This window comes from Ipomoea nil, unplaced genomic scaffold, assembly GCF_001879475.1.
Source record: "Ipomoea nil cultivar Tokyo-kokei standard unplaced genomic scaffold, Asagao_1.1 scaffold1179, whole genome shotgun sequence".
Classification (NCBI taxonomy): domain Eukaryota; kingdom Viridiplantae; phylum Streptophyta; class Magnoliopsida; order Solanales; family Convolvulaceae; genus Ipomoea; species Ipomoea nil.
In genome coordinates this window covers 898,878-914,126 of record NW_017617607.1, presented here as the reverse complement: position 1 = coordinate 914,126, position 15,249 = coordinate 898,878, and the positions used below count along the sequence as shown (strand labels likewise).

At 41.2% G+C, this 15,249-nt stretch overlaps 1 protein-coding gene across 1 annotated transcript; it reads right to left on the bottom strand.

The window, feature by feature from the left end:
* Nucleotides 1–12,412: 12,412 nt before the first annotated feature.
* LOC109183797 lies at nt 12,413–13,294 on the bottom strand. Its single transcript, XM_019333859.1, has one exon. The coding sequence runs from the start codon at nt 13,292–13,294 to the stop codon at nt 12,413–12,415; it is 882 nt and encodes a 293-aa protein (XP_019189404.1).
* Between the last annotated feature and the right edge of the window lie 1,955 nt (nt 13,295–15,249).

Here is a 15,249-nt window from a genome sequence, read left to right as displayed (position 1 = left end):
TTTGTTAGTTTCCAAAATGTGTTTAATTTTTGATTGGAAATTACCGTGTATAATTGGTATGTGTGATTAATTATTTGTGGAGTAATTTTTGCTACTAACGAGATGTTTGAGTGTTATTATGTTTGTGGTACACGAATTTGAGAAGGAAATCAGGAGATAAAGGAGGATAATCAGAGTTTAATTGGGCATCAAACCTCCACCCATAAACTCCTACCCTTTCTAAACCTCCACCCAACCTAAACCTCCACCCATAATCCTCTCCTAAATCAAATCTTTCCAAACAAGATTTACCCCCTCTCTCAATCGACACCCCCATCTCGCCTGTCAGAAAAATCACTCTCCTAATCGATCCCCATAAACAAATCTCAAGGAGATCAGAACCCAAATTCTTCCTAAGTGTCTCTTCAAATCTCGACCCTCTACACCTTACGTGCATTGGGTATTTCTAAAGACGTGTGAGCATTAAATGCTATTGTCTGCTCATGATGACATTTTCTCTTTCCTCGTAACACTCTCTATCAGATGACTCATCTACCCTAAACTCACCCAATCGACACACCTCAACCAAAGGGTACAATTGAGAAGTCTCATCTCTCTCTCTTAAATTCGAAAAATCCCTTCGAGTCATTCTCCTCATATAAACCCCTCACTTATATCTCAAAAACTCTTTCAAGACCTTCAGAATATCAGAAATTATCTCTCCTTGATCAATCGATCTGATCATCATGGCTCAATCTGGAAGAAAGAAAATTAATCCTATTTTCGCCCTCTCGCAACAAGTGACGAATGAGATGGTACTCAATCCTGAGTTTTTCATACTAGGTTCTACCAACAAGGACACGGCCGAGAAAATTCTTCAAGCTCTAAAAGACTGCGGACTGTTTGATTTCTTCACCTACAACTACTTTGGAACCTTTGAAGAAGATGTAGCCGAATTTTATCTACATGCAGTCGTTGAAAAGGACTTGATTAAATATAAAGTTGGAGGATCAGAAGTTTCGATCACTGAAGATGACATACACAAGTGCTTCAGTTTTCCTGAATCTCAGATAATGCCAGAATCTCACAGCTATGTTGTTCAAAAATTTTGGAACGAGATTCGTGGCCCTACGGCTCCAATTTTCTCTGATGTATCCGCTCATAAGAATGTATTGAAGTTTGAATATGAGATGTTGGTGGACATGATTTACAAGATTCTTGAACACAAACTGGGAAGTACTGAAGATTTGACTGCATCGACAGTGTGCCTGATGGACGGAATCATGAAAGGAATAAAATTCAAATGGGCAAAATTTATCTACAGGAAGATGGTTATTTTTGTTCATGCTGCCAAACCAATGAAGAAACCCGCTCTAGTGGACCGATTCTATCAAAATGTTGGATATGGTCTCATCATTAGAGAACTGCTAAGGAAGAAGACAATTCCAATGAGAAAACACAAAAATATTGGAATTTACAGAGCTCTCTTCAGAAAATTCAGTCCTAATTTTGGAAAAAGGTCAAGCCAGAGAAGAGGACAAGAAGGTGGGAGTTCAACAAGTTAAAAAACACCTCAGAGTTCCAGACCGAGAAACAGCAAAGCAATCTCAACCTCAAGTAATCAAATGGGATCAAGCAATCGATCAGGAAGAGATCAAGAAGCCATCAGTACGGCTATGGCAGTTGTTCTGATCAAATATGTCGAACCAAACTTGTTGGCCGAAGGAGTTGACGATACTACAAGAATGGAATTTGCAGGAGTTGATGTGCAAATTTCGAATGATCTACAAAGAAGACTCTCGAGTCAATCTGCAGCCGAAGGAAGTGCAGGACCAATAGTTTTTGACTCAGCTCTCATTCAAGATGATCCAGAGCTGTTGAAAGAATTGATAATGGTGCAAACTTGGAGAGAATGGAAACTTGAAAGAATCATTCTTTCATGTCAAAAATCACCCCAGATTTAATACGGAGTGAAGAATTTTCCTTGGAATGGTGCGGAACGAACGTGATGCTAGATGCACACAACATGTATTTAAATCCAGTTTATCACATGAAGCTACACGAGAAGGCAGCCAGACAAAAAGGAAAAGCACCAATAAAGGGAGGCAGTACGGCTCAAGACCGTTTAGCTGAACAAGAACGACAGAATGAAATTTCACTTCAGTTAGCTCTACAAAGGTCAGTTTATGACACTCATCATTATCCAGGTAACACATCTCTTGTGGATAATGAAATTTTTGATGAAAGAACTGAAGGGACGGCACTCATTGATGTACCAATCATGAGCACTGAAAATCATATGGACATACCTGTGAAAGTCCATGATGCTTCTTTATTAATATCTGATCTGATCCCCACAACAACTAATGTGAATCTGGAGTGCAATGAACAACTTGTGGGATCCAATGAAGCCGAAGTGTCAGAAGAAAGAAGAAGAGATATACCAGTTGAAGTTGCAGTAGAAGTTGCTACTGAGAGTAGACTGCAAATCACACAGGATTTATCCAGTGTATTGCTGGTACACCATACCGAGTCTACCATGCCTACCATGGACCCTGTTCTAGAAAATGAAGAATTATTTGCAGACAATTACACGAGAACAGAAGTCCTAGAAGAACAAGTTGGTGATCTCAATCAAGAAGCCGAATCACCTGAAGAAGAAGGAATGCAACTTATTGATACAGTTGTTCTCACAGATCCGAATAGAAGTCCATTCGGATCCCCTCAAAACTTTATGCAGATGAATGATCAAGATGATGGCATATTTTCATCCTTATTTGCCAAATTAGCCGAATCCAGTGATGTTGTTGGTCAAACAATTGGAGAAAAGTTGGTTGAACAAAATCAAAAGATGGATCAACAACACAAGGATACACGAGTCAATCTGAAGGAATTAATGGAGCATCAAAATATTTTGAAGACCCAGATTGACAAAGCAGAAAGAACTTTGAAAGGAGAATTGCCAAAATGCTTACTTGAAGTGATTCAGCTCATGAAGAAGGAACGAGAAGCAGCTGAAAAGATTAACAACGAACGTCACTTGAGACAGATCAAAGCAATTCAAGACCAAGAAAGCCGAATCAACAAACTTGAAGCTGAACTCGCAGTTACAACAAACAAGCTGGACAACGTACAAACCGTTTCCATTGAAACGCACAATAGTGTTGAAACTGTGAAGGCAAACCAAGACCGAGACTTTAAGACCCTTGCATTTTTGGTTGATAACGCCAAAAGGGGGGAAGAAATTCTCAGTCACTTGGCTTTACAACAACAAGAATTTTTTCTTGGAAGCCAACAACAGCCAGTAATGTCTACTCAAGGTAGAGGCCGAAGCCGCGAACAATCCTCACAAGGACCATCTCAGATTAGTTTTGCTCAGTTCGCGAATCCTAGTCTTGGTACGAGTAAATCGAAGGTTGCTGAACAGCGTGGTTGGCTTGAATGCTCTAAGGGTACCGCCACTCAGATAACAATATAGACTAAGGAAAATTTACCAAGCATGATCAAGAAATGGCCTGCAGCCGATCAAGCCCAATGGATCTCGGAGAAGAATAAAGAAGAAGAGGGCAAAAGGAAAAGAACCGAGATGTGGTATGAACTAAGAGATTTCACCGGAAATATGGGCATGAATCTTGGAGAAGAAAGAAGCTTCGAAGAATGTGTCTTATGGTGGGAAAATGGAGTTCTTCCGGGCAACCATATCAAAGAAGCTTTTGGACACTATATGGCCGGACAGCTTACAAAGAAATTTCAGAATGCAAAGTTCAAAGATGATTTCTTCAAGCTCAGAGAACATGTCAAGGAAATTTTGAAGAAAGACTCTGGTGTGAAGAAACCCAGAAGGTAATCTGAAAATTCTCTTAAGCTGATATTTTCTATTTTCGAACCTCTGTTGCGTTTTCCTCAATACTCTCAAAATATATCAATAATAATTTCCCATGGTCTATTTTGAGTCTTTAATTTTATTTGTGTAATCTAATTAGACTTTCGTGAATTAAAAGACAAGAAATATGTCAAACGCACGACAAAATTAAAAAAAAAAATTGATGATGATCAAAATAAAAATAATGCAAGATGCGTTTAGGAGCTTGTCTAAAAATTTAATTCACAAGTTTCTTTTGATTTTGTCTAGAAAACCATTTGTTAAACTCATCTTGGCTTTGTCAAATAAAATTGAGCAAAAAGATTATTTTTCAAAGACTTAAAGCCAATGACTGAGTATAGGTTTTGGCATTATCAAAAGGGGGGAAATTGTTAGGAATAAAGTGTAATGGTTTTGATATGCCAAATTTGTATTTGTAGATCCCCCAATTTTGTTTCATAGGTCTAGTAGAGTCTTAGACCATGATCGGGAAATTATTTAAGTTGGAAAAGAGAAAAACAGAGGAAGATGCATGAAAATAGAAGAAGAAGATATAAAGCCTAAAATCAAGAATTTGTCTGAAGAAAATGACAAATTGAAGAAGAAGATGAATGATATGAAATCACGTCAATGCTACTCAAAGAAGATATCCCAGAAGAATTTTCGTGAAGAAAATTAATATTGGAAGAATGCATGAAATTGACTTGGAGAGCCAGTTTCAGAGAAAATTGCCTCAATTGGAAGCAAGTTTCACATGGGAATCAATTCAAGATGGCGGAGAAAATTGCCTCAAATGGGAATCAATTCAAGATGGGAGCCAACGTAGAAGCAATTTCACTAGGGTGGCAATTGCACTTGGGAGCCAATTCAAAGGAATTGGGAGCCAGTTTCAGAGAAAATTGCCTCAATTGGAAGTAAGTTTCACATGGGAATCAATTCAAGATGGGAGCCAATGTAGAATTGAAATTGGGAGCCAATTGAGGTTGTAGTATCGGATGCAATTTCAAGTTGGGAGCCAATTGAATTGAGATGAAATTCAGCCAATTGAATTGAGATGAAATTCAATACCAGGAGAAGTCTGGGAGCCAATTTCGAAGTCAAAGTCAACAATTCAAATTGGGAAGCAATTGAAAGCACCAGGAGCAGTTTGGGAGCCAATTACAAGTCAAAGTCAATTGGGAGCCAATTAAATTGGGAAGTAATTGAAAGCAGCCAATTAAATTGGGAAGCAATTGAAAGCACGAGGAGCAGTTTGGGAGCCAATTGCAAGTCAAAGTCAATTGGGAGCCAATTATAATGGAGAAATTCGAATTGGGTGCTAATTACAAAGGAGAAATTCAAATTGGGTGGAAGTTCAAAGCCAATTTGAAGTCTGAGAACACCCAGACGTGAGAATGAAGAAGATGAAGATGAACTTACAGTGAAAATATTCTCACTAGGAAAAATACTAGTTTTAACTAGTATGGGATTAAATTAATGAATATTTTTAAATCCCAAAGATAAAAAGACCACTCCAGAGCTGATCAGAGAAGCCATTCTACACCAAAACTGAGACCCAGATATTCTCACTCAACGTTAAACCAGAGGAATATCAGATGAAGTTTGGAAGCTCATTTACATGGAGATGAAGATCCATCAAACGGCTAGCTTATCCTTTCTGACATCTTTGCAGAAGATAAGATAAGATCTCTGACAAAAAGATACAAGATTTCAAAAATGAGAGCGTCTCTTTCCAACGGACAAATTCTCATTACCAGCAATAAAATGATGAAGATATGAAGGCTTAAAAAAGGGGGGGGGGGGGGGGGAACTCACGAACAAGAGAGCAGAAAATTCGAAACTCATCAAAGAGATCGAATAGAGCAATTAAGCTTGAAAGAGCATAGAGCAAAAATCTCATTTGGTACAGAGCATACCAAAAATCTTCAAGTGAGAAGTGAGAAAAGAAAAAGAACTCAGAGAGCTTCAAAGAAAATAATCAGAGAGTTCAAAAAGCAGAGCAAAGCATAGCAAAAATATCAAGTGCTTTACTTGATATATTCAAAGAGAGAAAACACTCAGAGCTATCAAGAGAAATCATTCCAGAGTGTTTATCTTCATCAAAGAGACCTGCGCATCATTGAAGATCATCTACAGAGTCTCAGAAGTTGGAAGCAAGACAACACTTGTTTTGGAGCAAAACAAGAGAAGGAGGAAAGTAGCACGGAGCTGTGAAATCCTGGATTGTCACACGGAGCTGTGAGATTCGAAGCAGCAGTGTCGGAGTCACTGGGCGTGATTAGTGCGGGCTTTGTGATCAAAGCACTAGATCACGGGATACGTTTCTACCGGAGTGTGGAAGACGGGGGGAAAGTAACGCGGAGTCGTGAAATCCTTGGATAGTAGCGCGGCGACGTGAAACCCGAAGCAGCAGTGTGGTGTCATTGGGCGTGATTAGTGCGGGCTTTGTGATCAAAGCACTAGATCACGGAAATTCATTGTATCTTGGAACCAAGGAGTGGTAGATATAGTGAATTGCTCTTGGAGATAAGAGCAAGTGGAGTAGGAGGATTACACCACCTCGCGAACCACTATAATTGTCTTGTGTTCTTTACTGCTTTCTTTACTTACCGCTCTTTACATATTCGCTCTACACGAGATATTGTGCTCACACAATCTCACACACACTTTATGTTTATTTATTTCCGCTGTGCACCATACTCTAACAATATAGTTAAGAGTTTTGGTTTATCTCTGGCTTAGCAATTGTTGTGCTGTGCGAAAAAGTTTAAAAGTGTATTCAACCCCCCCCCCCCCCCCCTCTAGACTTTACCTTACCTCTTTTGGGACCAACATTACCTTTATTATATAAGTTTTAAAAGTTTCAAAATTTCGGGGTGTTACAGTTGGTATCAGAGCCTAAGTTTGTCCCTAGGATATAACCCTTAAGACCAGACTTTAGGACATTAGGCTTGAACTCTAGGTATTTAGGGACATACGATTCAGGAATCTTAGGACGCGCGGTGAGATTGTGAACCTAGCTATCATCACATAACCTCCCCTCACTTTACCCCACATTAATTTACAGAATTTCCCACTTCGCTTATCACATCAAGGTAAGGGTACAACACACTAACTCTTCATTCCACATACTGGCCTTAGAAATTTGAGATGTCCTTGCATGCTTTTACCTGCTTTGTTTCTTATCACTCCTTGATTATCATACTTGTTTATTTGCTTAAACATATGTTCCTAATTGACTTTAGACCGGGTTAAGAACTGCATATTATTACTTAACTATTTGATCAAACATGCATTATTTGGATATCTGTTACTTGATAAAGTATTTTGGAACTTGTAATTTGTAATTTTATTCAGCTTATGAGGGCTCATGTAACACCCCGTGTTACGACCCCTAAGATCAATTAAATCATTTAATCAATTACCCAAAAGAAAGAATTAAATCACAATAATTAATTAGGAAGGCCCACCATAGTCCACGGGCCCTTATCCCTCGTACCGCGGATCAACTCCCCTCGTACCGCGGTACTGAGGTAGGGTGCTGCAGGACCATGTTAATGCTATAGGCATTAACCGTCATGTTCGGGGCATGCAATTGGTCCCGTGGCGCCATCAATGATTATGTGATATGAATGATACTTAAATGATGATGTGTTTGAATTGAAAAGTAATCTGTGACCTTAGATGCGTATTCCTTATGATGTTTTCTCTACTTAACTGTTTATCATTGACTAATGTGCTTGTCCCTATTTGCTGACTCTATTCTTGGTTTTAAAGCTAGAGTCTCCTAAGTATATATCTTCCTGCTTCAAAATGATTTTCGTATATCTATGTATATATATACCTATATCGTATTTCAACGCGTTGGAGTGGGTTACCAGCATCGCTCGCTGAACCGGTATATTTGGCTTTCAGGCACAGATGAGTAGATCCCAGATCGCGCTAGAGATCCGAGGCATAGAGTAGCTAGTTTCCCTTTTGGCCTGCGTGCCATGCTTATGTATTGACATTATTTGAGGATTTTACTTAGTTAACCTGTGCACCTGAGTTCTCTAGCTCAGGTGTGGCATAGCACCCCATACTTTTATGTTTGATTTCGAGATTTAATGAGTATTTACCTTTATTATATAAGTTTTAAAAGTTTCAAAATTTCGGGGTGTTACAAGAACGGTAGGGTGTATGTTTGGCGGGAGTAATGGGAAGGATTCTCAAAATCATAATATTGAGAGTTCATCATTTCGATTCTCCTAAAATCACAAGATTGGGAAAAGCAATTTTGCAACCACAAGAAGTTGCTCACAAGTACAAAAAAAAAAAAAAAAAAAAAAAAAAAAAAAAAAAAAAAAAAAAAAAGACTAATCAAAAGCAAACAAATGCAAAAGAAAACTCATCTCAAGGTATAAAGCGTCAAACTTTCTCACTATATTACAAACTTAGCAAAGCTACCGTTTACCACTCCCCGACAACGGCGCCATTTTGACGAACGCTTTTTTGTTACGGTTCTCTTTTATATAGCGTCATCAAAAGTGTAGGTGTGCAAGGGGTCGTGAAGAATGTAAGGTGTAGACGGGAATAAAACGGGAGTGAGACACCCCGAGTGTCGTATTCTAAGGAGTGATAACTTGGAAGTGTTGAGTAAGTGATATGGTAAGGATTTTTGGGCTTATAGATTCTTGGTCGAGGGGTTGCATTAATGAGGTAGAGGTGGATGAAAAAGTGAAACAAGAAGGGCAAAAACAAATGTAAAACAAAAAGAATGGAAGACGGGCTATGATCGTGTGCTAATTGTATTGCGTGGTTGGATACTCCAAAGTTTGGGCTGTAATTGCGTGTTGTGGCAAAGGTAAAGAGGAATGGCTTTCTAGTGCGTAACGTTAACGCGAAACCTCTCGGTATATACGCCTCCCATAGATAAATGCGACACGCTAGTGCTCTTATCTTCTACGGGGCAAATTAACAAACACCTTGCCTACATTCCTTTCTTGGTCCAATCCTTTCGGATCTAGGACGGGAATTGCAAGGGAAGGAGGCCAGGATCATGTGTCAATGTCTTGACAACATAGTCCTTCCTAAACCTAAAAGAGTGTGGTGCACGCACACACAAGAGTCAATAAAAACATTCCTCTTCCAACAAGACAATCAAGCCAACAACATTCAATCATCACAATATCACAAATCAAATCGATGAATGTAGTTGTATATTGATAATAATAACCAGATGATAACACAAAGGATATATACAACAAGGAAGTAAGACTAGAGTCCTAGTCTAACAAACACAAGAATAGAATTCTAGTCTACCATAAATACAAGTCCTAACACTCCCCCTCAAGTGCAAGGTTGATAGCCAACAACATTGAGTTTCTCACGTAGATGCTGATAGCGCTTGCTAGCCAAAGGCTTAATGAATATGTCACAAAGCTGATCCTTCGTAGATATAAAATAAACATGAATGTCACCCTTAGACACTTTGTCACGAACAAAGTGGTAGTCAATCTCGACATGCTTTGTCTGAGCATGAAAAATCGGATTGACACACAGGTAGGTGGCCCCTAAATTGTCACACCATAGCCGAGGCGGAGAAGAGAACGAAATCTGCAACTCGCGCAACAAAGAAACAAGCCAGGTTACCTCAGCAGACACATCCGCAGTAGCTTTGTACTCAGCCTCCGTGGAAGAACAGGCCATAGTACGCTGCTTCTTACACACCCACGAGACCAAGTTACTCCAAAAAAATACTACAAAACCACTCGTGGACTTTTGATCAACGAGGTTACCGGCCCAATCAGAATCAGAATACGCATGAATGGAGGCAGAAGGCGACTTCCAAATAAGTAAGCCAAGATCTGTGGTACCTTTTACGTAACGCAGAACGCGTTTGAGCATAGACCAGTCAGCCGTGGTAGGAGCCTGCATGCGCTGGCAGAGCTAGTTCACCACTAACGAAAGATTAGGCCTGGTGACAGTAAGATACTGAAGAGCCCCAACCAAACTCCGGTACTGAGTAGGATCTGCATATGGAACAGCTGACTCCTCATCCACCTTGACAAGAGAAACCGGCGTGCCCAGAGCGTTACAATCAACCATGCCAGCTCATTTTAGAAGATCACCCATGTACCGCTTCTGAGACAACAAAAGACCACCTTATGAGAGATCGTCTCAATACCAAAGAAAAAGGATGGAGCTCCCATATCCCGAACATTAAAAATAGTGGCCATCCGAGCAAGCAATTTAGTGACCTGAACCTGATCAAAACCAATCACAAGAATATCGTCCACATAAACTAGAACAAACAATTGAACATTAGAACTAGAGTGGATTAACAAGGACACATCAGTTTTCAAGGAAGCAAACCCAGCAGAGACCAAAAAATCATGTAACCGGGTAAACCATGCCCACGGAGCCTGTTTAAGATCATAGAGCGACCGTTGCAGTAATCAGACATGACCCGGCCTATTCTTATCTTCATACCCAGGCGGTTGACGCATATAAACGGTCTCCAACGAATTGCCATTGAGAAACGCATTGTGAATGTCAAGCTGCCGGATTACCCAGTCACGAGACACGGCAAGAGAGAGCAACAAACGGACGGTGGTGGGTTTGACCACCGGACTGAACGTATTAAAAAAATCCTGACCAGCCACTTGGTTAAACCCCTTGGTCACGAGCGTGGCCTTATACCGCTCAACAGAACCATCAGCCTTACGCTTGGTCCAGAAGCCCCACTTACAGCCGACAATATTCATACCGTGAACCTCCGGAACTAGCCGCTATGTGTGATTATGCAATAACGCATTAAATTCAGTGTCCATCGCCTCACGCCATTGTGGATACTTCACCGCTTGAGAAAAACATGTAGGATCCGGATTAGAAGGCTGAGCTACTAGTGCCACATGATCCCCGGCAGCCACCCCCATACTGCGCAAGGACATAGAGTGCGACCGAGGGAGGTGTTACCGACGCTGCCGACGCCGAACTGGAGCTGCCGTGGTCATTGTGGCTGTCACTGCCGCACTGGATGGAGCAGCAACATGCAAAGGCACTGCCTGCCTTGAGCCAGACGTGACACCAACCTCCTGCGCTGCACGGGGGGCTGCCAACATGCGACCTACAGCAGGTAGTGACGGCAGACAAGAAGCAACACGCACAGGGACCATAGACCACGGATCAGATGCAACTCCAGAGTGCAAAACCTGCGGAGCAGAGGCAGAAACAAAAGGGAACACGGATTCATCAAATGTCACGTGTCGGCAAACAAAAACTTTATTACTGGCAAGATTCATGCAACGATAACCACGAAAAGAATCAGGATACCCCAAAAACACACAGGGAGCCGACCATACTCAAGCTTATTTTTATTATACGGACGGAGTAATGGAAAACAAAGACAACCGAAGACTCTCAGAAAAGAATATGAGGGAGGAGAGCGATATAGTAAATGATACAGACTCGAATTCCCCAGAACAGAGCGATATAGTAAATAAGATAGACTGCAGCCTCAAAAGCATATTCCCAAAAACGAATAGGAACAGAAGCATGAGCCATCAAAGGAAGGTCGATTTCAACGACATGACGATGTTTTCGCTCCACCTGGCCGTTTTGCTCGTGCGTAAAGGCACAGGATTGACGATGAACAATACCAAGGTTAGTGAGAGTAGTGTGCAATTTTTTATATTCTCCCCCTAAATCGGACTGAACACACTTAATTTTGCAGGAAAAGGACCGCTCAACCATAAGACGAAATCGAGCAAAAATATCATACAAATCCGTTTTTGCACGCGTAGGAAACAACAAAGTAAATCGAGAGATGTCATCAACAAATAACACAAAATATCGATATCCATTAACAGATGTAATAGGCGCGGGGCCCCATATATCGGTATAAATCAAATCAAATACATGACTACTCGACGAACTAACACGAGGCAAGGGAAACCGAGAGGACTTCCTAAGCTGACAAGATAAACACAAAGACGAACTAATGCTTTTAACATAAGAACTAACAGGATAAGACTTCAACACTTGGCCCAAGACGCGATGTTGAGGATGCCCAAGACGCTTGTGCCAAACCAAAGGAGACTCCCGAGACGCAAATAACGCAGCAGACGTGGAAAGCAACATTGGCCACGTATAGAGACCACCGGAGGTGCGACCTTCATACAGGACCGCCTTGGTTGAAGGATCCTTCACAAAGAAAATATCAGGATGAAATTCGAAAAAGATCTTATTATCAGTGGCAAACTTACGAACAGACAATAATGTCACAGAAAGAGAATGAACATGTAAGACATTAAATAGATTAAACGAACGAGACTTAGTGGTTAACGAAGCATGACCAAGACCAGAAATAGGCAAACCTGCACCATTTCCAACATGGAGAGTGTCCGGGCCAGTATACTCAGCCATAGAGGACATCACCGAGGCATCTAGAGTGGCGTGATCCGTAGCATCGATGTCGGGGAACCAATCATGAGGACCCGCTGAATCAGCATCACCAGCCTGAAAAGCCATATGAGCCTGAGGAGCCGGATCCTGAGCATAACGCTGAAAGCACGTATGGGCGGTGTGCCCTTAGGCATGGCACAACTGACACCGCGGAACATAAGAGTGGCCACCACCACCGCGATTCTGACTATGACCATGACCATGCTGCCCACGGCCACCCCGACTATTTCGGCCACCAGACCTGCCGCCACGCTGCACAACCATCACCGCGGGACCAGAGGACCCCCCAACAGCACCATCGTTAGCACAAATAAACTCGTGCGCAACCAGAAAATCTGCGAGCTCAGTAAGGGAGACCGACTCACCTGTCGTCAGAGTCGCCGCAAGAGGTCGATACTCCGAGCGCAACCCGCGAAAAACATACAAATTCTGGTCATCCAATGAAACATGGTGACCGGCCAAGGCCAAGTCATCGACTATGACCAGCGCACGACCAAGGTAGTCGGCTACTGACTTAGTCCCTTGCTGAAGACTCTGCAGCTGTCCAAGTAAACGGAGAATACGTGCGCGAGTGGTCGACCCAAGAGCACGTTCAATCGCCAGCCAAACCTGTCGGGACGTCGACCGACCCACCGCATGATGCATAACCTCTTCCGAGAGAGAGGAGATTAGCATCGAAAGGACTGCTTGGTCTTGCTGCAACCACGCCGCACGAGCAACAGATGGGTCGGGGCCAGCAGACTCGACGACAGTAGCATCAGGAGAAACAGCAATGACGGGGGCGACAGAAGGACAAGGATACGTGCCATCAACAAAGCCAAGCAAACCCTCACCATTGAGAAAAGGCACCAACTGAGTCCGCCAGAACAAATAGTTGCGGGACGTGAGCTTCACCGAAACAAAATGGTGAGTAGCGGAAAGCGAAAGATTTGCCGTAGGAGCCGTCACGCCTGGAACCGAGATGGTTCGTTCGGAAGAGACGGCGGCGTTACTGGCTTGCTGATCCATCGGGAGAAAAAATAATAAAGAACCCAAGTCTCTTGATACCAGATGAATGTAGTTGTATATTGATAATAATAACCAGATGATAACACAAAGGATATATACAGCAAGGAAGTAAGACTAGAGACCTAGTCTAACACACACAAGAATAGAATTCTAGTCTACCGTAAATACAAGTCCTAACAAAATCAAGTCAACCAACACAATAATGCTAAACCCTAGAATTTTAGCCAATCATCATTAAGACCAAGATCAAGCAATTGCAAAATAGGCAAAACAAGATCTAAGAAATAAAGAGTAAAGAATAGATTTCACCCAAATGCAAGCTAGATATCTTCAATGACATGTGGGTGATGAAGATCCAAGCTACAAAGGATTCCAAATCTTCAAATCTTCTTGCAAATCAAATGGAATTTGGCTAAAACCTAGAAAGAGAAAATGTAAACTACTCTAGATCTAAAATCTCTCTCAAATTGGTGGAACTCCCTAGCAAATGAACCAGATTTTTCCTTAAATATTTAGGGTAGCTCGTTCGGCCTCCCATTTACGCATAGCTTCACGCCGTGACGCGTGCGTAAATGCGCTATAATTCTCCTTAGGCGCGCGTTCCTCCTAGCTGTTGTCTGATCATCCTTCGGCTTGTCACATCATCCCTTACACCATAAAGTGGGCGTAAATGGGAAATAATCCCGTTGCTTCTCCTCTCGTGTATAGCTGTGGTGGGAACGGTGCATCAGAGGTGCTCTTTTCCTTAGCTTCGATCTTTTTACCTTCTTTTGCCACTTTGTAACACCCCCGATTTTTGGCATAATTGAAAATATTTTAAGCTTAAGAAATATGATAAAGTCTAACATTAATATCGAAATAATGCGTAAGCTAAACATAATAGTTGGGGATGTTATGCCACATCTAAGCTAAGAACTTAGATGCACAGGCTATTAATAAACTAATCATAATCCATAAATAACATCGGTTCAACATAATGGCTCACATGCCATCAAAAATAAAGGCTAACACGAACTAAGTCTAGGAACCACAGCTCCATCTAGCACTCTCTCGTATCAACTAGACTGTACCTGAAAAATATATGGTGTAGCAACCGTTAGCAAAAATTTCTTAGTAACCCACTCAAACGCGTTGAGTACAATATATATATATATATATATATATATATATATATATATATATATATATATATATATATATATATATATATATATATATATATATATTATAAGAAAATCAGTTGAGACTTGGGAATACATAAGTATAATCTTAACAACTCTAGCTTTAAAATCAGAACATTGACTCATTGGAGGATACACTCATCAACCCAATCAAACTTATGATATACCAATAGAATTGACACGATAAGACAATGATAGGAGACAAGAATAACAAACCGTAAACCAAGTTACACGTTCCAAGTTCCAACCTTATACCACATTCCAACCTTTACTCCACTCCATCCTTATAACAATTCCAACCTTTACCTCCGAGACCACCCTGTACACCAGTCCAACCTTATCCCTCCGGAGCCATGCTCCCCGCCTGCTTTTCCGCAGTTTTTCCGCCAGCTTTTCATAACATAATCATAATAGCACATGCAGCGCCGTATCATAAGCGCACGCAGTGCAATATACCGCCAATCATTTTGAGCACGCAGCTCATTACCGCCAATCTCCTTACATTTATCATACATAGACATCAATATAACATTCAAGGCTCAACAATAGTCTATTCAAGGATAATCAAGGCAAAGTACAACATATGTACAAGCATACGACGATAAGTGAAACCTTTATAATCATAAGACTCATAAGGACATCATAGACTTTACTTTAATCCAACGAATTACAAGGTTGGACCAAGTACATCAATCAAAACTCGCAAATCCTATTACGGTAATTAGGATGTCGTTCTAGACTTATGGGACATCAAGGAAGACATTCACGTACACG

Bases quoted from the DNA above. Each gene is read 5' to 3' on its own strand.
- LOC109183797 (XM_019333859.1), bottom strand. From the start codon at position 13,294: ATGGATCAGCAAGCCAGTAACGCCGCCGTCTCTTCCGAACGAACCATC.